The sequence below is a fragment of the Heloderma suspectum genome, chromosome 3 (genome assembly GCF_057233095.1).
Source record: "Heloderma suspectum isolate Gila_16-S chromosome 3, 16-S_ref, whole genome shotgun sequence".
Taxonomy (NCBI): Eukaryota; Metazoa; Chordata; class Lepidosauria; order Squamata; family Helodermatidae; genus Heloderma; species Heloderma suspectum.
Window position 1 is genome coordinate 90,211,895 of NC_139460.1, and position 26,478 is coordinate 90,238,372.

The 26,478-nt window shown below is 43.6% G+C and overlaps 1 protein-coding gene across 1 annotated transcript in view; it reads right to left on the reverse strand.

Moving 5' to 3' along the window:
- Positions 1-26,478, reverse strand: part of DSCAM (DS cell adhesion molecule) — a 534,028-nt gene that overhangs the window by 44,010 nt on the left and 463,540 nt on the right. The window contains exons 28-31 of the mRNA XM_084843767.1: positions 19,286-19,316; positions 13,439-13,554; positions 10,255-10,404; positions 5,292-5,489 (exon numbers count right to left, since the gene is read on the reverse strand). Of these exons, the coding sequence (XP_084699893.1) occupies positions 5,292-5,489; positions 10,255-10,404; positions 13,439-13,554; positions 19,286-19,316 (495 nt within the window). The remainder of the gene's footprint in view (positions 1-5,291; positions 5,490-10,254; positions 10,405-13,438; positions 13,555-19,285; positions 19,317-26,478) is intronic.

Below are 26,478 nucleotides of genomic sequence, written 5' to 3' on the forward strand. Positions count from 1 at the left end.
TACAACCAGAATAAAACCTAGCAACAATGCCAAGATCTAAAAGAACTAAAAAAATTCTACAATGTATGGGAAAATAAAAAGATTTTCATCTGGCATCAAAAAGACCATAATGTAGGTGCCAGGCAACTCTCTCTGGGGAGAGCATTCCATGGACGGGGTCCCACCACTGACAAGGCTCTCTCTCTTATAGCCACCCGCTTTGCCTCTCCTCAGCTGACCACCTTAGGCTCCAAGGAGGTAAATATGGGAGGACTGTCTCTGATGCCTTCAGCAAAAGAACGGAGCAGAGGAGGGACAAGGGCTAGGAGCTTGGATGGCTGGGTGGATTAAGAATTGAGTTTCTGGCTCCAAGGAGGTAAATATGGGAGGACTGCCTCTGATGCCTTCAGCAAAAGAACGGAGCAGAGGAGGGACAAGGGCTAGGAGCTTGGATGGCTGGGTGGTTTGAGAATTGAGTTTCTGGCAGAAGTGTTGCTTTCAACTGATCAAAGCAGTTGCCAGGACTCTAAAATGTTCTTGGACAGAACTTGGGATGGACTGAATGGTGGGTGTGGGTGTGAGAGCGAGTTGCATGTGATTGTGTGCACGTGTGTGCGTGTGCCCAGATGTGTAGCCCCCAACATTCCAGCAGACACCTGATGTGGCCCTCAGAGCTGACAGGGTTGTTCACCCCTGATACACATGAAGGGAATGTTGAGCATGATGTGAACTAATTTAGGCTGCAATCCTATACCCACTGCATTCGAAGCAAGCCCCATGTTACACAATGGGACTTACATCTGTGTAGACATGCCTAGGACTGCACAGTTAAGAGATTTCCATAGTACAATAACAAGAGCAAAATTCAATTGTCTGGCTTTTCCTTTTAACAGCATTATTGGGGTGAGGGACTCCTTAGAATTTAATTTTCCCAGTAGAATCAGTGTTATTTTAGGTATTGACGCAATCATATAAAAATCATTTAAAATGCCTTGTACTGAAGCTAGCTATTATCATGATAGTTCAGTAATGATGAAATGTCTTAATATGTCTCCCAGTTTGCTCCCAGGTGAAATTGCCTGGCTTGACTGTACCCAAACAAATAATAAGGCTTCCTGGTGAAATGTTTTGAAGGCATATCTGTGTACCTACTGGAGTGGGCCTTCCATCCCTTCCAGCTATTGAAGTCTGGACAGAGCTTCCAAATTGGCTTTAGATGGCTCTTTTGATTGACATTTGGTACTGTCACTTCAAGTGAGAGGGCTCATTATTGCTTACCATCTCAGTTCTGCTGTTCTCAGGTGGCCCAGAAAGGTAAGTCTACGTTCCTATAGACCAGACTAGCTCATTTCTTCATTCATATTTAGTAACTTCTATGAATTGTTTTAGTTCTAGATGAAATCCACTCAGAAGGGCCTATTTTTTCACAGAGGTTACAAAGTATGTATGAATAACAAAAGACTTTAGTCTAAAAATAACAGGAGCCAACCCGCCAAACACAATGCTTCACTAGAATTCTGGGCACAGAATCACAATGGTTTCTTCCAAATAAAACAAACGTTTTTAATCACTGAGAAACTATAGACACAGGGCCACATTCATCATCACATAATATATTTTACAAGTAAAACCCCAGCCTAATCACAAGTAGTGTCATGGTTTTGTTATCCAGTGCAGAGGTGCATAATATGAAAACATATGCCTATCTTGCCATCTCTCATTGATTTCTTTAATATTTCTGCAATTCAGGACAGGAAGATGTTTTACATACCTCATGAGAACTTGATCGGGGGGTGGGTGGGATTTAGGTATACTCGTACCCTGGCAAGCATGAGAAATAGAAAAAAAGCCATACTGCAGAAGACTATAGGAGCCCCATCTACATGAACCATTTGCCCCAGTGCCGCTTCGAAGGGAAGATCTTTGCGACAGATGACACAGACCACACTTCGCAGCCCAATTGCGATTTTCACGGAGAAATCTGGGTTTTCTCAGAGTCCATTTGCTGTGAACTTCTCACTTCTCAGGTTCACTGTGGGGGGCTGAGCTGTCTGTCCCTTCCTTGGATTGAAATCGCAGTGAAATCGCAGTGTTGTTAGTGATGCCCCTCCCTGTTCCTCCTTCACAGCTCCACAGTTACAGAGGCATGAAGAGGCGGGCTGGTGGAAGCCGGGCTGACTGGTGGAAGGGAAAGTAGCCTGGGGCGGGGCGGGGGGTGAGCAGAGGGACAAACATGTCTACTGGGAAGTAACTCATTGCCTTCAGTTCCACGGTGCTTCCTCTCTCACTTTAAGTATGGAGCTTGAAAGTGGAAACATGCAGCTACAAAGGAACACAGCTGAGAAACGCTGGATGCCTGTGGATTCAAAGCTGCGCCATTGAGAAAGGGTGGGTTCCAGGGAGGAGGATTTTCATAAACATGTACTCAGAAGCACTTCATGCTCTCAGTGCCGGCTCAGTCTCTGGAGGCAGCGGCTGCCAGCTTGCCTGCCTCAGAAATGTGCAGGGTTTGTTATGAACGTCTACTCGCAAGCAAGTCCAACATGCTAGTCACGCACCCTCCTCCCCAGCTCCGTGCTCTCTGCTCTCCCCAGCTTGGGAAGCTTGCTTGAACCCTCCCATCTACTGCCCCAGTTGTTAATTCGCAGCGCTAATACTGCACAGCTCCTACCGAGCAAACAATGAAATCGGTGCCATGTAGGTGTCAGGATTGCCCCTGTTGCCTACTGAATTCTCCAATAGCCAAAATCAACACTCAGACAAAAGGGCTGCTTTCCAAGACTTTAATTCCATTTATCCTAAATAGGCATACAGATGCTAATTGTTTGAGACTCAGAAAAACTACAAAGCAGCAGCCATCAAGGGGTTTCTAAGGGTTAGGATGTCAGTTGATCTCCTTTTCGGGAAAAACGTGGCAACTCGTGACAAAACGTGACATCGAGCCAATTGGGCTGAGCGCCGAAGCTCGGCCCTGCGATCTCTCGCTTGTGCCTGCATCTGCGCCTCACGTCTAAAAGTTCAGGTTGTCCCTCCCTTTTCATGCCTGGTTCACTGTCGCTCCCAGGGATGTGAGAAGGGGGGGCTCCCCCTCCAGCTGCGCCTCTGAAGTCTGAGAGAGTTCCTCCCCCATGAATTGTATCTCCTCCTCAGAATCAGGGCTGCTCTATGGGCTCAGATACAACCCTGACAGTAGGTGCAGCCAAGGACAGGGCTAGAGAGGTTGGATTGTATTTCATGTGTGTGATGCTTATCAATGGTGATGGGGAAGGGTTGAGAGGACCATTGAGAACAGTGGAGCACAATGGGTTGTATCCAACTGTGCCCATCTGCCAGTGGAACTGACGGAATGGATTCCCTTTCCCCCCTGCACCCCCCTGCAAATCTGCTCTATGGGGTGGAGGACAATCTGGGGCAGTTTTGAGGGGATGCAGGCAGGAGGAGAGGAAGAGGAAGTTCTGTTGCATGAAAAGTTTGCTCATAAGACATTGCCTAATGTCCATGTGATTTCATCTGGCCTTTAGCAAAAGAATGTCCATTCACTCCAGTGGGACATGCATTAGATCTTAGTACACAGCATTCTCTTCCATACTTTAACCACTTTTCTGTCAAATCCCTGTAGAAAGATTGATCAGAAGCAACTTATCTTATTATACCTCAAACTTTAAAATCATTCCACGGTGGATGCATCCATTTTCCCAGATGCTTAAAACTGGCTCATCCTAGTCGCTGCAGTTTTATGCAGCAAGTTCACATATTTTCCCCTTCAAACTCAGGAAGTTTCACATACCAGAAGAATATATTAGCAGAGAGAGTGACATAACAAATAACATTCCACTCCCTCGTGCACACTGTTCTTATTGTCTTAAGTGGCTGGTGACTATATGACTACAGTAGGACAAAACTAGATGTGATGATAAATGTGACTCTGCATTTAATGTGCATGTATTTAAAAATGCAAATAGCAGCCACAGGGCTATGGGAGTGGGGGAATTATAATTATTGGGATCACAGGAGGCATGGGGGTGGGAACTTAACCCTTTCCTGCTCTGATACAACTCCCACTGAAGTTGTCAATGCCCACTGGTGACAATGGGGGATTTCCTTCCAGTGCAAACAGCACCTTCAGAAGATGAATTTTCTTCAGGACTGCAGCTGGGGAGGAAAGGGTTAAATTCCTCATCCACACCTGCTGCAGTCCTCGTAATTATCAGCTCCCACCCCCAGCTGATGCTGTTTGAATTCTTAAAAACCTGCACGTTAAATGCACAGGCATATTTATGGCCATGTCTAGTTTGACACTTAGGGTGTTTCTACATTAAGCAAAAAACCCATAAAAACCCACATCCTTTCCGGAGCCTCCTGCTTTTGGTTTCTTTGCAGGATTAGGAAGGGCTCCTTTACATGGAAGCCACATGGTTTGACCTGAGGGAGTGCCTTCCTCCCTCCCCGGACTGTGTGCAAAGGATCTGGGGGGGGGGGGTCTTGTTTTTGTAGCTTAACTTCTGTTGTACTCTTTTCTTGTAGCCCCCAGGAAACCTATGACTTACTTCTGAGTAGACATAAGATCACCCTGTAAGTCTGCAACCCTCGGCATACTTACGTGAGAGTAAGCCCCACTGAACTTAATGGGGTGCTCTGAATCAACAGAGGACGTTGCTTCTGAGCTTGGTGAGATGGGGGATCAGATGTGACTCCCTTTGTTGCAGGGAGGCATTTTACCCTCTTCTCCCTCTAACTGAGAAATGTGCTCAAGCATTTACATGGCAGGCACCTGGGAATCGAGGAAAGTCCTTCCTCAGCAAGACTTGAGCGGAAGCAGAAGTTGCAATTAGAGGGCAATTCTTGCCCTCACACCTGTCAAATCTGCTCCTGTATGCCCCACAGCCATCTTCAATGCCTTCATCATCCTGATCATGCACACGCCCAGCAACCGAAAACAAACACCCTCAGCAGGCAGAGAGAGCGGTTTCTCCCACTACTGGAGAATTTCACAGGGAGGTCATGGCACTCCTGTTCCGTGGGCTGGAAAAAAGTACCACATTTATTGCATTTGGGGAAAACATGGGATAGGCTGGGGGAAGTTGTGGGAGACACCCTGGAGGGTCATGGTGTCATCTGAAGAGCCCACAAACTTCTGTGAGAGAGCCATCTCAATAGCAGGATAAAAGCTCCATGTGATGAACCCCTTAGGAGCATGCCTCTCTTTAAGAAAAAGAAGTTAAGATCAAATATCCTAAATCAAATTAAGCAAAGTATCTCTTCTATTGATAATCTGGTCTTGAACCTGAAGTCTAGGAGGAAAAAGATGTTACCTGTATCTTGTGATGGACTGACACTGTAGCTGTCACTTTCTTTATCCACAGACCCTGCAGCCCTGGGGGTTGGTAGCCTCCAGTCTGTTGTTAAAGTGTGAGCAGATATAGTGGGATGGGGTCTGTTGAGAGTCCATTGGCTAGCATATCTGTTCCGAGCCGTTGGTCCAGTCTTTGCATTCCTTCTTGTTGTGGGATCTGCAATTAAAACACAGAAATATTTGAGCACTTGGATTAGTCAATAAAAGAAGGAAGAATATGGCTGAAAAAAAATGAAATTGGAATTACTGCTAAGACATTGAGTCTCAGTACGAAAATGAAATACCAGTGAGGCTGATCTGTCACCAAATACAACTTCACACCATTCTCTACTAGCACCTAGGTTATATGCACCTATCTTATATGTATAACATAAAGTTCACCAACAACAGCCTCTCCTGGACAGGGATAGCTTGGCCACAGTGGTACAGGCACTAGTAACCTTAAGACTGGATTACTGCAATGCGCTCTAGGTGGGGTGCCCTTAAGACTGCTCCAGAAGCTGGAGCTAGTTCAGGACATAGCAGCTCGGCTGTTGTCAGGAGCTGCCCCCTTTCAGCATGCGACTTCTTTGCTGAGGAAACTGCACTGGTTGCCTATTCACTACTGGGCCAGGTTTAAGGTTTTGGTACTAGTGTACAAAGCCCTAAACAACGTGGGACCAGGACATCTGAAAGAGCTCCTTCTCCCTTACCAACCTGCCTTGTCACTGAGGTCATCAGAGGGCATGCTCCTGGTGGTTCCACATGGACCTGTGGCCCGATTGGAGTCCACCAGTAGAAGGGCCTTCAGTGTGGTGGCCCCCTTCCTTTGGAACTCCCTGCCCCTGGAGGTCAGGCAGGCACTAACACTGTTGCTTCTGGCACCTCCTGAAAACAGTTCTGTTCCAGGAAGCATTCCTTAAACGACCAGCCATGGTTTTTATTGGCATTTGTTTTTAACAATTTTAATATGGTGTTTACTCTTTTATCTTTTTTACTATTGTACTTCTTGTGTTTACCACTCCGGAATCTGTTTGGATGGGGAGAAGTATAGAAATGTTGTAAATAAATAAAATATGCATTTCAAAGTATTTTTGCAACTTTATTTATTCAGTTTCCTTTTTATGACTTGGTTGCCAAGCTAGTGCTCATTTTTGTGTTATGCAAATAAAGCATTCTTTGCATACTTAAAAAAAAAAGCCATTATCCTGAAATCAATAATTAAGGCATTGTGCTGCAGTCTCAATGGCTGTAATTCCCATTTCCTCATTTTTTTAAAGAGTGGGTGGGTGTGGATTTGGTGAAAATAAAATCAACATTAAAGCAGCATGAAAATATTTCTCTTCTGAACCATCTAAAGGGGTGTTACTGTTACTGGGGAGTAACAATTAAAATATACATTCAAATTTATTAAAAAGTTATCTGCTTTTGATAAAAATAGCAAGGTTGTTCCTTTATATTATTTTGAGATGGGGAATTTAAAAAAGGAGTCAACTAACAATAAATCATCATAAATATAAGGCTTATTCATGATTCATCCATTCACATAGACAGACTGACAGCTTTTTTACTTACAAAGCCATTTAAAAATGCAAAGTGTCCATATTTTGTTCGCTCTTTGAGATTAAGGCAATACCCAGCATAAAAATAAAAAGACATTCAGCAATAAGCATGGTGTCCCATCTTTTCTGTTGAGTGAAGACAATAATTAGATGAATAGCTGAGCACAACAAAACTAGTCTCCAATTTAAGGGGATGCTGCAGTTTTATATATTGATTGTACGATGTGTTTTGTAAACTTCATACAATCAGTGCCAAAGTGTTGGGAAATATGCCAAACATTAACAAACTATACTGGGTTTTAGTCAAAATGAAAATCCTTAGAATGCTATATTACTGAATATATTGTTTGAACAATGGGATATATATATATATTCAGAGCCAAACAGTTTGGAAATATTCCAAACATTGGAAAACTTATTGTACTCTGAAAATTTAAAAAACTCATAAAATTGGGCAGTATCCAAGTCAACTCTAGTGCTAACATAAAATACATCACACTAGTGTAACCTACTTCTAATGCAAGAGCAATAGCTTTAGTTGGCATGATGGGTTTCCCCAGAAAACCCATCGCACCAGCTAATGCTATTGGTGTTGCACTAGAGGTTGCTTATGCTATTACAACATAATTTACGTTAGACCTGGGGTGTCATCACATGAGGCAGAAATCCGGCACCCCTACCAGGCTTTCTTCTTCTGGAGTCTTTCCGGCATCATGATCAGCACAATACACGTGACTCCCCCTTTTGTTTTGTTTTTTGGCCATTTCCCTTGTGTGGAAGTTCCCTATGTTCAGGTATACAGCCACTAGATGGCGCTGCAACATTCTGGCAATGTTGCGCATTCCCAGAATTACACGTCCTCTTTAATGGAGGTGGAATTTATTACTACATTATCAATGAGTCAAATCATTGTAGATAAACCTAAAAAACCTTGGGAGGGGATGACAATGTCATGAAAAGGACTCGCAAACTTCCATGGGTGATCCACCACAAGTGCACGAAAGCCTCGTGTGATGGAGCCCCTGCTGTCAGCTTAGCTAGTGACCTCCTTATCCGGTAAACAATATTACAGCATAACAGTCTTACACAACTTAATAGTGAATTACATTGCAATCTCCCCCACCACAACCTATAAAACCTATAAGAAAACCTATAAAAACCAGTACAGATGATGGCAGATCAACTTGTATTGGTTGGGAAGGGAATCAACAGGAACACAATACCCAACTATTGTATTTTACTTGGAATATAAGAGCCTTTCCAATGGAACCTCCCAAAGCAATTTTTATTCAACACAGTAAAGTAGTGCTAGCTCTGATCGAGCACCAGTACAGCGCATCCCATCTCCACATTATCTGGGGGGTACATGCGTTAGCAGGACAAGGAGAAATGATCTTGCTGCAGAGCAATAGCTTGCTGCAATATTTTTACGCATCCAGGGAAAGGGTGTGGCCTAACCACGGAAAGAGAAAGCACATCACCTCCAAAGAAATGGGGTGAAAAGACAAGCATCAGGGTTTTTATTTGTTTTAAAGAGTCGGCTGTTCATTCCATGACTGAATGGTACATTGGGAGTTTGCGACCTTTGTATTAAAATGCATTTTATAAAACTGAACACTAGAGAAATGTTTCAAAATGATCACCCATTGGCATGTGTTGTGGAGAAGAGAGGCTTGCATTTCCCAGAACAGTGATGTTGAAGGCATTGCTCTACTCATGGCATGAAGCCCACAAAGTTCTCAGCATCATAATAAAAAATTTGCTGAGGTGGGGGGAAGTCATCAAACAGGTCTGATAACTGCAGCAGATATTGCTAGATGATCAAAGTTAAGGGATTCACTAGATTAGCATGAGGAATGATTTGGGAGAAAGTAAAGGGAAGTGGGCAGGAAGAGGATCAGGACAAGATAAGAAGAGGTCTGAGTGCTACAGAACTTTACTTCCTGGAGAGGGAGTTCTGAAATACTAGGCAGTCCGAGAAAGGGAGGGGGTCAAATTACAGTAGATAAATAATTAAGGGAACAGAAATAACATAAGAAATGGGGCATATAAAAGCATCAAAGAACAGCAAAACATGGAACATCCCCCCAAAACATGTAATAGGTGTTACAACTGTGCGCTGAATATATGAACATTCCCCACAGGACCTTTTTTGTCTGTTTGCAAAATCCAAAAGAATGCTGAACGAATGCATATGAGACAGAGAAGCACATACTCAAAGAATGCATATGAGACAGAGAAGCACATACTAGGTTGACCCTTTACTTCTGTAAAAATGAAAATTACATGTTGTGACTTTACCAGGGGCCCATCTATACCCAACTTTTACTCTGGGGCAGGTGTGACTTGAGGTCCCTCATGATAGATTACATAGTTGCCACTTTGCAGCCATCCTCGGTTTTCACTTGGAAAATGCAGAGTTCCAAGGAGTTGTTTTGCTGCGATGTTTTTCATTTGCTACGGGTTTCTCCACGCTTATGAGCTGTCTGTCCCTTCCCCAAACCAACTTTGCATTTTGCAGCGGGCATGTTGTAGGCGTGCGTAGTGCTGGCGTCACTCTATGACGACCCTTTACTCCCCCCCATCCCTTCGCAGCTGTGCAGTTAGAGGCACAGAGGGGCGTTTTCATCTATTTAATCACGTTTGTACATTTTTTCAGCTTCATGTCTTTGCAACGGTTGATTTTGGACTCAGTACCCAAGTGTTGGCGGGGGGGGGGTGTCTTGGGGGAGGAACAACATCACTCCGGCCACCATTTTGGAGCAATGGCTAGGCACACAGCGCTCATGCTTATGAGTGCGAACCATCGCAAGAATCTCAGGCTGGAGAACTGACAAACTGATGGCGCAGAAATGAAGGATCACAAAACACCCACTTTTTACCTAAAAAGGGATGGAAAGACACAGCAGAGCCCCTCTAATACAAAACGACACTGAAGTGTTGCACCCCCACACTCACGGGACTGCACACCTGCGCATTTCAGTATAATGGCAAAAAAAAAGAGGGCACGGCAAGTCTGTCAGGGAAGCGTGCAGTACATTGCGAGTGTATCGCAGCGCATGTTGATTCGAAGCCACATTGCTGCGCAGTGACGGGGTGGGGTGTGAAAGCGGTGCCATGTAGATGGGGCCCAGTTCACAGAGGAGAAGCTGGAATCTCATGCAAACTTGCAGCTCAAAAACAATGCCAGTTGTTGTTGTTTTTTCCTGCAGGAGTGAGTGGCTGGCCAGTCATCAGAAGTGATTAATATTTTTCACATGGATTCGAGACTAGAGGTATGTTTACTCTGAAATTTCCTCTGGGATTTTATCATAATATGAACATTGTGGCATGATATTCATTTTGATTTAAACCGTTCAACAAATTGTCTTTCATACTTACTTGTTCCTGGCCGGGCATCAGACACATCCACCAGGGGCCCAGTGGCTTGTGAGACAGACTGGTAATGTACTGTGTGAGTAACAGTCAGTGATTTCTGTTTTGATGTCTCTCCAAAATCAGCATCAGTTAACAAGACTGTAGATCTATCATCTGTGGGAAAGGAAATGATAGAGGTAAAATTCTGATACGGTGTCTCATTTTGACTGATCTTTTAAGAAGAATTAAGGAACATTGCTTCATTATTCTTCATTATGTGAATTAGAAAGCAGCATATGATTCAATAACCTAATTAATTTTGTCTTTGCTTTTATCCAGAGCTTAAAGGTTAAAAAGCCATCAAGGTTACTGCTATGATTATGGAAATTAAAGCTAGCTCTTCCCCGCCTCCAAAAGGGCCAGTGATCAGAGCGGCTGAGCACCTTCCAGCAGTGGTGCTCAACACCCGCACCCACGGCCTTTCCTGACGGACGGGGCAGCAAGGAGAGCGTCCGGTAAGGCACCACTGCTGGAAGGTGCTTGCACTACCTCCTAGCAGTGGTACCCAACACTTTCTGCCCACCAGCCTTTCCCTGGGGGGGGGGGGGGGTGGGCTGGCAGGAAGCATGCTGGATTGAGTGCTGCTGGAAGATGCAGCAGCACCCAACCCTTTCCCACCCCATTGGTATTTTCCATGGGAAGGGCCACTGAGGAGAGCTGCCAAGTGGGTGCCGCTGCTAGAAGGCACTCGGAGCATCTCCCAGCAGCAGTGTCCAACCCTCCCCTGCCTGCCTTTCCTGTACTGGTGGAAATATTTCTTGATAGAAAAGCAAGTGCAAGTCTTCACTTACCTTCCACTCCAGGGATAATTATAATATTGTTCCTGTTATTCAGTGGAACCTACCTGCATTTCCTATTTTAACAGTATCAGTATCAACTCACTCACCCACTGTGGAGTATAGTATCTCTTTACTATTACGAGACAACAAATCAACAAATTCACCAGTTTATGGGGCAAATGCTCTTTCCTTCTGACTAGAGTTGATAGTGTGTGTGTTTTTTTCCTTTTAAGCTATAATTAGATACCGAGTGTTATGAGCAGGGGGAAAAAATAAGCAGCTAAGTGGGAGGCAGAAAATAAAAGATGACAATGGTCTCTTCCAACCCTACAGGAGTTAATGGTGATCCACCCTCTGATACAGAGGTTGTACAAACAATCCATTTCTATGCATGGCACAATCGGGTTGTACATGTCAAACCTTCATCTTCATTGCTGTGATCATTTCCAGATATTCTTAATAGCAGAAAACTATGGGGAACTCCAGCGGTGAAATACTGTATGGTTTTTAAATATACATCTAGTCAGACTGGAAACCCTGCATAATAATACCAGAGCTATATTTCTGCCCCCAAAGGCCCAGTGATGAACAAAGTGCTCCACCCGGGCAATAAGAGGAGCCCCTATTCAGATTGGGAAAAAAACCTCTGGGCAGTGAGTCACATGGAAACCTGCCCAAGGCCTGGCTAGCTGCTCTCTGCTTTGGGCTGGTTCTCATAATCGCAGTTATATAAGCTACGGTGGCCCACGGTGTGTGTGTGCTGCCATTTTGAATATTCAGGCCATGACTGCAGCTTGTCATGTCATCCAAACTTGGTGAAAGTCAGTTGTTGTCATGGTTAACAACCACCCACAACCTTAAAGCAGTCCATGAGTTCTGGGTGGTTTGTTAACCATGCCATCAATCCACTCTCGCCGGGTTCGGACAACACAACAAGCCGTGATCGTGGCTTGAATATTCAGATGTCAACTGGCATGTGCCAACACACACCGCAACCCACCTGTAGTGATTGTGCAAACCCAGTTATTGTGTTAGACAGCCTGTTACAGAGGCACTTATCTGATTGCAGCAGTTGAAAGGGTAGCAGCATCTGCAATACAAACTCTTGGTACCCAGGGATGGAAAAGTCAAGAGTAAAACACACACACATCCCATCCACAAAACCCTCAGGGATAAAGTTTGGCAGAACAGAAGCAAATTTACGAAAAATAGAAACAAAATGTGTATGGTAGCGATTTTTAAGGTGAACCCTGCCTTCGGTGTGCCTTCCTAAGGGGTGGATCATTAGGAGTTCTCTCCTCCCACTGGAGGCACTGGCTCACCTCTTCTGAGAATCTGGTTTAATTAGGGGAGCTGCCAGTTCTCCGCATGTATGAAATTCTGATCCAGGGAGAGAAATGTGTCAGGATGTTCTGACAGCAGGATCAATATGTCAATGAGGTATTAATGACAGAAGGCAATAACGTGATGGTGGTCCTAGACTAGGACTCATTCAGTGACACTTCCCTGTCAGTGTTGCTGATCCCCAGAGAGGGAAAACTGCTGCCATAGGAAATTCCAACATGGTCATCCATCCATAATGTGATTTCACTATTTCATGTTACCAGTGCAGTCTGAGATTGTATGTATTTATGTATGTATGTATGTATGTATGTATGTATTTCATATACAGCTGTGGGAAGAAGGAGCCATTCAATCTGGGTAATGCATGAATTGGACCTAAATTGGTTGTATCCCAAGATTTCCACCAGTGAGCAGTGACTTAGGCTATAACTGCCTTCCCCAACTTGGTTCCCTCCAAATGTTTTGGACTTCAACTCCCATCAGCCTGAGCTAGCATGGCCAAGGGTCAGGAATGCTAGGCGTTACAGTCTGAAACATCTGGAGGATACCAGGTTGAGGAAGGCTGGGCTATAAGCTGCCTCAGCCTTTTAATAGTGGAGTTCCCTTTTCCAAGCTAGGTATATGTCTGAACCACCTCGACCATGTTCTTTGCAATTTTCCTCTTAATAACTTTTCCACCCCATGAAAAGGAAATCCAAGAGATTTCCTATTCTTCATATATGTTGGATGAATGCTGAGTTTTTCCCTTAGAATATTTTCTGTTCTATCCCTCTTTAGGCTGCAATCGTATGCACACTTACTTGGGGGTAAGTAACTGGGACTTACTTCTGAGTAAACATGCATAAAAGTTTACTACACTTCTTTACTACTTACAAACACTCAACAGCAGAAGACAGAACAGTCTTCAGTTGCTTCCCCTCCCCCTGCTCCCAATTGCAACAAATTATGCTTTAAAAGAAACAACACAAAGCTCATACGATCCAGTTGTTGCATAAACCAACCTCAAGAGCCTATTGATGGCTTACCAATGGTCTCCATTGTGTCCCTCTCTTCAATCAGAAGCTGAGCTCTGGGAATATCTATATGCATTCTCAGTGTCTGCTGTTGCTTATTAAGTGTGTCAGATGTCCTTGTATTCTTGCTAGGAATAAAAAACACATCAAACAAAAAGGGGGATACATCTATTAAAACCAAATAAAGACATTACTTAAATGTCACATTATTTTAGAAGAATTTCAGATTACTTTAGTCTCTTATCCACTAGTTCTTTCAAGTAAATAAGCTGCATTCATTTAAAGCAGGAGGCAGGAAGTTTAGAAAAAATAGATGAGCACAGAAACTATAAAGCCTTCCCTTGAGATTCTTTGTAAATAATACAGTCTTATGAAAGCAGTTCATGAAACGGCTATTTCTCCCCACCTTCCATTTCTCAAAGACAGAACTAATTATCCCTTCAGCCAATCAGAAGGAAGGTGGGCATTATGGCATGGTATTCTTACTCTATCTGATTGGCACTGATGGGCAAAACAATCCTAACCCCCAAATCCAGCTTGCTGGAGGGGGCTAGGATTAGATGGAGGAACCCTTCTGCATCTACAAGCCTCCACAGGCTGAGAGGAGCATTGCAGGTAGGTTGGTGGTGGTGGTGTGTGTGGTGTTTCATTGCCACTGCATCCACAGGGAGCTACCAACAGCAGTGTTCCTGCCAGCAGTAGCATGCGGAAGGATCCAAAACAGGGCATTCTGTGATCAGGACAGAACTGGCTTTGGATCTGCTGGATCAAAAGCCACTTAGTTCCCCCTCGCCCCCAAGAGGGGCCCAATCCAACCCCATCAGCTATGCCAGCCTGGAGGTGCATAGCTACCCCCCCCCCAACTGCTTTCAGTGGAGGGGGAATTTAGTATAAAAAGATCTGTTGGGCTGAAAAGCTTGGCATTCCCTCCCCACCCCTCACACACCCTTTCTTCCCTGACAAGTGCGAGCTGGGCCTCGCAAGGCTTGGGATGAGGTGGTAGAGTCACTGCTTTGCTCCTCCTAAACCTCACTCAGGATTGCACCGTTAAATATTAATCAACATAGAAACTGGACATTTAAAAGTGGTTATTTATTCAAGTTTTTGTATGGATTGCAATAATTGCATTAGGCTTGCTGTTCTCCTGGGTTTTGCTCTGTAGAAACTCTCTCTCTCTCTCTCACACACACACACACACACACATGCATGTGTGTGTGCGCGTGCGTGCACACACACACACACATATATATATACATACATACATACATATATATAAATGAAAGAAGAGCAATCACCATGCCTGTTTCATTTTGGAACAGACATAAGAAACAATTAGTGTATTACCACCGAAGCTATTACATTCTCATTTTAAAATTTGTGTACTGGAAAATTACCCTTGGAATGAGCTATCACCTAAAAGTAAGGCAGTAAAGTTGTAGCAAATCCATACCAGGTACGCAATGGTTAGTAAGTATCTCCATAAAGTCATAATGTTGATCTGTATAAGAAATCAGCATGAACACAAGATGGGCGTAGGGCGTGGGAGAGATGCAGAGAACTTTTGTGAATGTCATATGTAATGGGTCAAGTAGTCATATTATGGCCATAATTCCCAATCTGTATTTTTCATATCAAGAACTCAATCTATTTTCTTTCTGACCTTGTTTCTTGTTAGGCCTTTGCTCCTCTAACTATACCATCCAGTACATGAAAGTCTCTTGCACCCTAATTGGGTGCACCCTCATTCTCCTTTACTGTTCCCAATGAATGGAACTTTCTCTCTTCATGTGTATCCCTCTCTCTATTCCTTCAAATCTCACCCCAAACTCACATTTTTCATGTTTAACCCCTTAATCTGCATTCCCAAGTTTATCAAGAGGTAAGTTCCTAGTCCTACATGTTTAGCAGTGTATAAGTTATTCCTGACTTATGCCCTCTCGGTGGGATAGAATTGCTCTCAAATCCCCATGCACAGGTAGAACACAACACTATGTTGGTAGAAAAAATGTACATGAGTGTAGCAACATTCTTTCACTGGTGGGACTCTGTGGCCAAAATAACCCATATATTGGCAGGACTCTGTAACCAGAAAAGCAGGGCGGTGGTGGAACTGAGCGAAGTTGGAGGAATGGAGGAGAAAATGAAGTCAGTCAGAACTCTATGGTCATGTAAGGGTCCGTCCCACCCCCAGCAACGATGTGACATTTTGACTGGAAAAGAAGGTGCAAGTTAAAAACCCTCCCACTGAAGCCAGTGGAGAGGCCAACTGACTGCACGCCAAGCTCCCCCTGCCCTTCTCTACCGCCTCGCTAGTGGAGGAGAGGATTCTGACCAGCCTTGCAGCCCATGATGGCATGCCACTGGGAAACAACAGATCTCCTATATCAAGACACGTGGCATGAAGCCACATCATCCTGCCCCCACATCTGTAGAAGCAGGAGCTGAATTTGGCCATGGAAATTTTGGTGATGGGGCAATCTGCAACAAACGCTACGTGGGAATGCTGAGTGCACACTAAGGACTACGTGGGACAGCTGAGCTTGGACTGTTGTGGACGACAGATGTTGCTTCTATAGCAGGCACCCATGAATTCACTTTCCTCACTGAGACAGTCAAAGCAGGCCTGAAATGATTCTCCACAGGTTTAAACTGAAAAGTGAAACCCGACTTTTCCTGCTGGATTGTTTTAGGGCCAAACCACCTTGCAGCACGCCTGACTCGCTATGCAGAGAGCTCCAGGATACCTTCAGCTCTGGGCAGAGCGGGGTATTTGTGGCCTATATTTACCAAATGTAACTGCCAAATGTGGGTTCATGCAGGTGTTACTGTTACATTTTTATTGTATTTTAATGTGTTTTTGACATTTTAATCTATTCTCCACCTTGAGTGCCATTTTTTTGGTAGAAAGGCAAGGTATAATAATAATAATAATAATAGAACACTACAAACACCCACCAGCAAGCAAGTTGAAAAAGAAATGAAGGTCAGTTGAGTAACATTTGTCTTCCCAGAAGCCTTTGTGACAAATATTGTTGATTTTTTTTTTAAGACTCTCAGTTGTTCTGGCTTTTGAGTGAAATGAGAGCAGGAAGCTATATTGGCCTGACTTTGGTTCTGTGCTCCAGAATGCTGCCCTGCCTTATAAAGCAAGTCATAAACATCCACAAGGAACCTCAGTGCCACTCCTGCAGCTGGGGCTGCAAACACAAAGCAGCCCACTGGTAGGGATGTCAGAGGATTCTGTCATGGATCTCAGTGGGGCCGAATGCCAGTGCATTCGGCCCCCCGAAATCCGTGGCGGAATGAAGGCCCCCCCCGCCCCACCACCCCGCAAGGCGCGCGAAACAGAGCACTCACCTGGTGCTATTCGTGCTGCTTTGCGAATGGTGGCCACATCTGCGGCCGCCATTCGCTTTCCCATTTTTGCCATGATAGGCTATGTAAATACTTACGTAGCCTATCATGGCTAACGCAGGGATGCCATTTGTGTCCCTGCGGAGGCCATGATAGACTACGTAAATATTTATTTACGTAGCCTATCACGGCAAAAAAAGGGAATGCAAATGGCAGCCGCCATAGCCGCCGCCATTTGTGCCCCTGTTTTTTTGCCGTGTTAGGCTACATAAATATTTACGTAGCCTATCATGGCAAAAAAACAGGAACGCAAATGGCGGCCGCTGTAGCCGCCGCCATTTGCGTCCGCGGGCTCCGCATGCCTGCGAATGCACCCAGCCGGCGGCTCTGCGGAGTTGCCGCGGAGCAGAGCCGGCCAGGTTAGGATTTTGGGGGGAGGCGCGGAGTGCCTCCCCCCACCGTGAATCACCCCTTCGAAAAGGTCAGTGACCTTCACACATCCCTACCCACTGGTAACCAAGGGAATGGGTCCATAGCAAAGGGCAAGCTATGCTTCCAAGTAGCTTAATTCCACCCCCTTATGCCCCCCAGAAAAGAAATGGGTGTACAGAGCACTCAAACACTCATGGTCACAGAGTATCTTCCAACCTCATCCCTGCAATGAGGAGTAACTATGTACAGGCTAACAGCCCTCCCTCATTCATCAGGGGGTAGCGGTGTCCTTCACAGAAGACACAGGAACAGGGTAAGCATGTGGTAGGCAGTAAGGGGACTCTGGTTGCCAACGAAGACCCAAATGCAGGTAAGCACTCAGTGGCTGCATTCCAGTGGTGGGCAGGGCCAAAATATATAAAAAACACCAGCATATTGTTGCTTAAAGCTCTTCCTGCCTGTCACTAAGTCTTAGGAGAGGCATTTCAACCTTTTAAGGTGGGGAACACTGTACAAAAGCTGGGAAACCAGCATATGATCAGTGGTTGGGGGGAGAAGGGTTTGGGGCCAGGGGAAGGGGAAGGGGAAGGGATGAGTGGCCATTTGGGGAATGCTGGAAGGCTGGATTTGGCCCCCTGGCCTAAGGTTCTACACCCCTGTTGTAAAGTGTGGTACATTCATGTGTTTTCTTAAAGCTGTTGCATTCAGTCTGAGTTTATCTCAACCATCTAAGGAGAGGCAAATGTGCTCTCTTGAAGAAGAGGGAATAGGATTCAGGACTGGTTCTTGTCCTTGCATTTAGTAAGCCATGGCTTTTACTGTGTCTAACTACAAAGGGTGTCTGTTAACTTAGTTGGGGGCAACCACATATCACTGATCAGACATCATGGATAGTGTTCTAATCACGTTAACAACAAAATGCTCATTGGATGTGAGGCAGACTGAACAAGCAATGTGGTGATCATCTAATAGCAATCACCTCAACTAATTGTGTGAATTAGCCTTGTATGCAGTTGGAATTAGGTAAAAATCAAGTGTAGGAGACAAATACAACATTAAAGCAGATGTCACAGCAGGTTCTTCACCTACCCCACAGTGAGCCCAGCTTCTTTACAACTTTCCAAGTTTCCTAACAGATGCACATACCAGGAAACTGAACACGGGCTCACCCAAGGGGCCGGAGCCAATGAAGCTATAATGACCATTCCCAACTGGAATGGGTTTGTTTGGAGCTCCCCCATTCTTCATCATGTTCCTGCCTCATATGTGGCAGTGTTCAAGTGGGAAACTGAAGTGAGGGTGGCTTGCAACCCTCGCTTCAGTCTTTTTCTATCAGCGCGAGGTCATCCATTCGCCTTGGCCTTCCACCAATGCTTCAAGAGGACTGCTTGCTTTGCGGGGTGGGGGGAATGAAGCGCCACGTGAATCTCTGTCTATTTGTCCATTCTTTGCCTTATTAAAAATAACAACACAGAGAAACAGTTTAAAAAGACTTGCAAAACTGCTCCATGTATTTCAGGGGATTTCAGACGGGGCCCACTGTCAAGCTCTCAAAAACAAAAATGGTTGTGCATCTTTGTGGTAGATGCCAGCTATGTTATCGACACAGCATATGACATCAGGCACCCACCTTATACTACATGCCAAAGGAGGGTCCCCTGACCCCAGAAACTGTTTTTGTGGGGGTGTAGGAGGGTGGCGTGGCACCGACTGCAGCAGGAAAGGGGCAGGAAAGCTGTGGTGTGCTTAGAACACCACACAACATAGGGCATGAAAAGCCCTTTGGGATATTTTTGGATATGGTCAGCAGTATATACATCTATTAAATAAATAATAAAATAAATAAATACATTGGTTCTTTGAATCCAAGGTAATTTGTATGACTAAACCAACCACTCAGTTGTCTGCAGATCTCCAACATAACTTGGAAATACCTTCTCTAATTCCTAAAAATTATTAAATGGGATGTTTCCCAAATAGCTGCTATGCGTTTTTTAAGTAGTCCAAGCTCTGGTCTCAAAGTTGACTCCCTTTTATCATACCCAAGCTGTAAATTCTACACATTATTCTTACCTCATGAGCATTTCAGCCAAACTCTTTGCATCTAGAAGAAAACAGGAAACCTATTAGCATTACATAAACAGCTCATTAACACTGTATGTGTGTTTAATTAAACCAAATTGTTTTAACACAGTTGACTACTGAAGATTATTTCTCCTGACAGTGAGGGACTGGGTGTGAGAGAAAAAACTGAAACTTAATTCAGATAAAACTGAAGTACTGTCGATTGGGGGGTGGGGTGGAGTTTGTTAATCCAGGGTTACCTATTCAGTCTGCACTGGATGGTGGTTGCAACTCCTCTTAAGACATATGTTTGCAGCTTGGGGGTGGCTCCTTGATCCCCTGTTAGTTTTGGATGGCTATATGCCAGCACTGATTAGGAGTGCCTTTACCAGCGTTGGCTGTTATACTGCATCCTTTCCTGGAAAATACTGGCCATGCTTTAGTAGCCTTAGACTGGATTACTATAACATGCTTTATGATTGGCTGCCTGTGAAAAGCACCTGGAAGCCTCAATTGGTCCAAAATGCTGCCACAGGAGTTTTGTCTGAGCTGCCATGCAAAACATATTATTGCAGTCCTGTATGGTCTTCCTTGCTACCTATTCATCCATACTCAAACTGAGATACCTTTAAAATCCTAAAGTCCAGCTGAAGTTTTGGAGGCGAGAACAAAGGGCAGGGTCTTTTCCATTCTGGTACTGATATTACAGAATGCTTTCCCAAGGGAAGCTTTCCTGGCCCCATCTTTGTGGTTTTTGCCACCACATTTAGGTTTCGCTTTTTGGGGAAACTGCTGGACTTCTTATTTTTATGCTGCTAAGTGTTTTTATTATCGCTACTATGTTTTGCTGTTGGATTATTGGATTATTTTGCATCCTTATTGTTTGTTGCATTGTTTATTGTTATTTGCATGTTATTACTTTACTGTGTGCTGCTTTGATATATAGAAAGGTGGGAGATAAACATTCTAAACAAACAAACAAACACAAAATAATGGGTGATTATAGGGATGTATGGATTTTGTTTAATTCGTTCCATCTATGTTTCATGGATTGTCAGGCATCTTTCGATTTTTCTCCCCTTCAGAAAAGTACGCAAAAAAGTCTGCCATGATTGATTTACATAACTTCCTCTGGCATGTAACATTTTGCGTTTTTTTCTTAGCTCAGTCAGTGTACAATCAATGAGCAGAGCACACAAAAAAAGAGTGCTACACAGCAGAGGCTGAGGAGAGATCAGAGATGTATAAAATGTAGTGTGTGGGTGTGTGTGTCTGGGGGGGAGTACAAAAGGTGCATATATCAGTGAATTTTCCAATAACTTTTGTTCTTTTGTACAACTAAATTTGTGTAAAATTCTGGAAAGTAAAAAAAAAAAGGTCTGCAAGTCTGTGCAACTTGGAAGGCAGCGCCCTGCTGCAGTAGCTGTGGTTGGGATTCATAGAAATCTGAAGTCCTTTGAATGTGTTTTGGATTTCTCAGACATCCCTGGGTGTATATCAGTAATAAATTTTACCTTAAATACAATGCAGCCATTTTGGCTGAATGAGCAACTGTAATTCCATGTTTTCTAAGGAGCTATACATACACTTTTACAGAAGAAGAAAAGCAGGGCCGCACAACTCCTCAAAGGACTGGGACTATTTGACAAGTATATGATCCTGGGCAGTGGCATTATGAATCAGGTTCAGATCCTGAAGGGGAAATTCATAATATAATGGTGATAACTTTCTCAGCTAGGAATGGGAAAACATGCAGTGTTTAAGATCGATGTTCTCCAAATTCCTCCTTAACGCTCGGTTGACCTCGTTCGTATTCCTGAACGCAAGCGTCATTTGTTTCCAATCAGGCAAAATTTTTTTTAAGTGCACACTCAGAATGCGCACCTTCCTGGCCCCCACCCCACCCCTGTAGGCCAAAGCATGAAAATACAGATTTGGGGGGAAATGCACCCTTGAACAAGTATGCACTTAAGAATACAAGCTTGGGAAATGGCAAGAATTTCCCCGAGAACTGCACTCCTGCTCACATTCGCAGTTGCGGATAGGACATGTTCGCATGTTTTGCAAACAAGAATGAAATTCTCGTACATCCTCAGCCTCCGCCATTTGACCATTGCTGTAAAACAAGGCAAGAGCCTTCTTCCCCTTCTACTGGTAGACATTGCTTCAAGAAGAAAAAAATGTATTCACTTAATTTGTTTTACAAAACAGTCTTCTGGAATGAACCCACCACTTTCAATAGCTGACATCATACAATTTATAATTTAGAAATTAATTATCATTAATTATATTTAATTAAAGATAAATTAACCTTATTTACAGGAGATGATTTGCATGCTTAGATTATTATATTATCCCACTGGCAAATGGACCCGGCTTCACATGGGTTGGGAAGAGCCCTTAGTTTGATACAGCAAAACCTTGCAAACCTGTCAGAGTAGGAGATATTGTGCCTGCCCATCTGAGTGAAGCCACGCCCACTGGCACCCCTAGGCATGGCCTGTGCTATGGCGCACCCCAATAGCCCCTGAGGGAAGGGTCTGTGCATTCCACTTCCCTGAGGGGGGGGGGGCTTCCCCACAGCAGGGGGCAGGGGCAGGCCTATAATTCTGTTCCTCAGCCTACTAATCTTCCCAGACTTCAAACTGTGTGGACTGGAAATGGGTGTGCTGGTTGGGGAAGTCTGCCCTTAGTGACTGAAGATGTTACTGCAGGCTTCAACCATGTGGACACATTTAAATTAATTAGAACATCCAATTTACAGTGGACACAACTCAGGCATCCACATAGCAAGGGCGGGGCGGGGGAGCAGGCAATTCAAATGTTCCTTTTCTTCCTGGATTGTGCCCTAAATGGTGAATTTGGTTTTGATGGAGATGGGTGTACAGTATAAAAAAGGATTATAACTTGAAGTGGAAAAAGTCACTTATGTATGGTATCCATATTACTTTTCAGCCAACTGCACTTTTTGTTTACTAATTGCTATGAATTTTATAGTATTTTTTGTAGGGTTAAAATTTCCTCACTGAATCATGTTCTGAATCATGATGCGAATTTTGGTTGAAATCAAGGAAATGGTGTTCCAGCAGTAAATCTTTAAAAATTTTGATTGACTGCCATTTTGTTTCAGGATGGCAGTCAAAATTTTCACTAATCCTAAAACCATCCTAGATAGAGGTAGAACAAATCCTAAAAGTTTCATAACAATTGGATGTATGGTTTTTGAGTCCATCGAGGTCATACAAACCCTTCCATATATATATATATATATATATATATATATATATATGAAGAGAAGAAGATAGGTGTATTTTTGTTGTGTGAATTAACACTGAATAACCTTCAGTGTTTAACACTGATATTTAACATTATCACCACCAATCAGCAGGCTAGTTGCTTCTACATCCTCCCTCATAATGTCCATTGTATTTTGTATAAAGTACAATGAAGTTGCCACAGCTTAGAATAATATTTGTTTTCTTTGTATAACATTGGATGTTAGTATATCTATACATATCACTGTTGAAACTGGGGAGGGGCCCTCGGAGTTCAGTCTAGGGTGGCCAGGTGTCCTACTTTACAGAGGACAATCCTCTATTTTGGAGAGCTGGCAGAGGACAGTTCTCTATTTGAAGGTGTCCGCTATTTGATGGGCTGTCCACAGTCCAGTCTGGTTTAAAATCCAAGAGCAATAAGGAGGGAAACCAAGGAGGGGCCTTAAAGTGGCCCATCAGCACTTAGCTGGGAATTGTGGGGTTTCTTTCAGTCTAAACATGCATAGATTTGTGGCCTTAACCACTGAGTGCAAAGATACTGCTGTTGGCTTGAGTGCTGCTGAAGCACAGATTATCACCCCCCCACACACACCCATAACCAAAGAGTTCTCAAGTTACAACATGTTGCAAACTTAAGAATTAAGGCGGGAGGGGGAAGTTGTCCTGGATGTCAAAACAGAATGGATTTAAACCTGCTCCCCTGAAATGATTCATAGACCATCTGGTTTATCATGATGATCCCTGAACTTAGTCAAAACCCCACTCAGCCTTATTTGGGGTGGAAAGGGGCTACTGAATGGAGCAACAGCACAGTGACAGAAAGGGTTCAGTATAAATGCCTAGTGTGCCAAAGGTTAGTTGGTCTTGCTGAGTCAACAAAATATTTGTAAGAACTAGATAATATAATGAAGAGAGACCTGATTTCATATCTTAAAAATTATATAATGCTACTTATTCAGAATTCACAAACAATACTGTCCAACTGAGTGGAAAAATATGATAAGAAAATAAATTTTAGTTTTAATCCTTAAAATGGTTGGTTTATCTGTAATATATCAAATGCTGAATTTTATTTTTTATCTGTTTACTAATTTATTGTGTCTGTAAAAATTAGAAGCTTTCTGAAGCATGCATTCAATTTTCTTTTAATTTTCCTCCTACTATATTTGAAATACTTCAGTTCCTTAATCATTTAGGAAAGCTGATTTTAATAAACTCTAATAGCACCCAATAATAGTCTTCAGACACATGTAGGAACAAAGCCAGACTATGAAGCACATGGTCTTCAATGTCTATATACTAATGCCCATAGTATGGGAAACAAACAGAACAAACTTGAACTCTTAATACAAGAGGGAAATTATGACTTGATAGGTGTAACTGAGACTTGGTGGGATGACTTTCATGACTGGAATACAGCAATTGAAGGATATAACTTGTTCAAAAAGAACAGGAGGAACAGAAAGGGAGGTGGGGTTGCACTGTATGTGAAAAATACATATCTCTGCACAGAAATACAGGAGGATGAGCTTGATAGCCCCATCGAGAGCATCTAGGTTAAAATCAATGGAGCAAAGAATAAAAGGAACCTGGTGGTCAGAGTCTATTACCGGCCACCCAATGAAGGAGAAGATGAGGATGAAATTTTTGAAAAGCAAATAGCCAATGTTTTAAGGAAGCATGACGTAGTAGTAATGGGGGACTTCAGTTTCCCTGATATTTGTTGGGAGACAAATTCTGCAAAACACGGCCCCTCCAGAAAATTCCTGACTTGTGTGGCAGATAACTTCCTCCTACAGAAAGTAGAGGAAGGAACTAGAGGATCGGCTATCCTTGACTTGATCCTAACCAACAGAGATGACTTAGTGGATAAAGTAGCAGTTACAGGAACTCTGGGGGAAAGTGACCATGTTGTACTTGAGTTCTTGGTTCTAAGGGAACCAAAAGCTGAGTGTAGTCAAACGCGTACCCTGGATTTTAGGAAAGCTGATTTTAATAATCTCAGAACAATGATCAGTAAGGTCCCATGGCAAGTGACTCTAATGAGAAAAGGAGTCCAAGATGAGTGGGAGCTTTTAAAAAAGGAAATTCTCAAGGCACAATTACAAACAATTCCAACAAGAAGAAAAGGTGGAAGACAACAGAAGAAGCCAATGTGGCTTCACAAAAAGCTTAGAGATGACCTGAAAACAAAAAAGGACACATATAGGAAGTGGAAGGAAGGCCAAGCAACAAAGGAAGAGTACAGGCAGGTAGCACAGAATTGCAGGGATGGCGTCAGGAAGGCTAAAGCTGAGAACGAGCTGAGGTTAGTGAGGGATGCTAAAAGCAACAAAAAGGCTTTCTTCAGCTATGTGCATAGTAAAAGGCAGAGGAAAGAAATGGTGGTTCAGCTATTAAATAAGGATGGCAAAACAGATGAGAAAGAAAAGGCAGAGGTGCTCAATTCCTACTTTGGCTCAGTCTTCTCCCAAAAGAGGGTCTATGACCCCCCTGGCAACAGCGAAGTACAGGCTGAAGAGGCAGGATTGCAGCTTGAGATCAATAGGCATATGGTCAAGGAACACCTAATTACTTTAAATGAGTTCAAATCTCCAGGGCCAGATGAATTGCATCCTACAGTAATAAAGGAACTGGCAGAAGAACTCTCAGAACCGCTGCCTATTCTCTTTGAGAAATCATGGAGGACGGGTGAAATGCCAGATGACTGGAGGAGGGCTAATGTTGTCCCTATCTTCAAAAAGGGCAAAAAGGAGGAACCTGGGAACTACAGACCAGTCAGTCTGACATCAATCCCAGGGAAAATTCTGGAGCAGATGATAAACCAATCCATCTGTAAGCACCTTGAAGACAATGCAATGATGACTCGAAGCCAACATAGATTTCTCAAGAACAAATCCTGCCAGATGAATTTGATCTCATTTTTTGATCAAGTAACCTCCCTTGTGGACTGTGGGAATGCTGTAGACATAATATACCTCGACTTCAGCAAAGCTTTCGACAAAGTGCCCCATGTTCTCCTGATGAGCAATATGGTTCAAAGTGGGCTAGATGAAACAACAATCCGGTGGATCCACAGTTGGCTACTGAACTGGACTCAAAGAGTGCTTATCAATGGGACCTTCTCAAACTGGGGAGAAGTAACAAGTGGGGTACCGCAGGGCTCAGTCCTGGGCCCAGTGCTCTTCAACGTTTTTATTAATGACTTGGAGGAGGAGGTGCAGGGAATGCTGATAAAATCTGCAGATGTCACAAAATTGGGCAGGATAGCTAATACTTTGGAAGACAGAAACAAAATTCAAAGTGATCTTGATAAACTGGAGCGCTGGGCAGAAAACAAAAGAATGACATTTAATAGGGATAAATGCCAAGTTCTGCACCTAGGAAAAAGAAACGAAATGCACAGTTACAAGATGGGGTATATGTGGCTCAACAATACTACAAGTGAGAAGGATCTTGGAATTGTTGTCGATCACAAGCGGAATATGAGCCAACAATGTGATGTGGCTGCAAAAAAGGCAAATGCCATTTTGGGCTGCATTAATAGAAGCATTGCTTCCAAATCCCAGGAAGTACGAGCTCTCCTCTACTCAGCCCTGGTTAGGCCTCATCTGGAGTACTGTGTCCAGTTCTGGGCACCACACTTTAAGAAGGATGCAGACAAACTGGAGAGGGTTCAGAGGAGGGCAACAAAGATGATCAGGGGACTGGAAACAAAGCCCTATGAAGAGAGACTGAAAGAACTGGGCATGTTTAGCCTTGAGAAGAGAAGACTGAGTGGAGATATGATCGCACTCTTCAAGTACTTGAAAGGTTGTCACAGAGAGGAAGGCCAGGATCTCTTCTCGATCACCCCAGAATGCAGGACATGGAATAATAGGCTCAAGTGATAGGAAGCCAGATTCCAGCTGAACATCAGGAAAAATG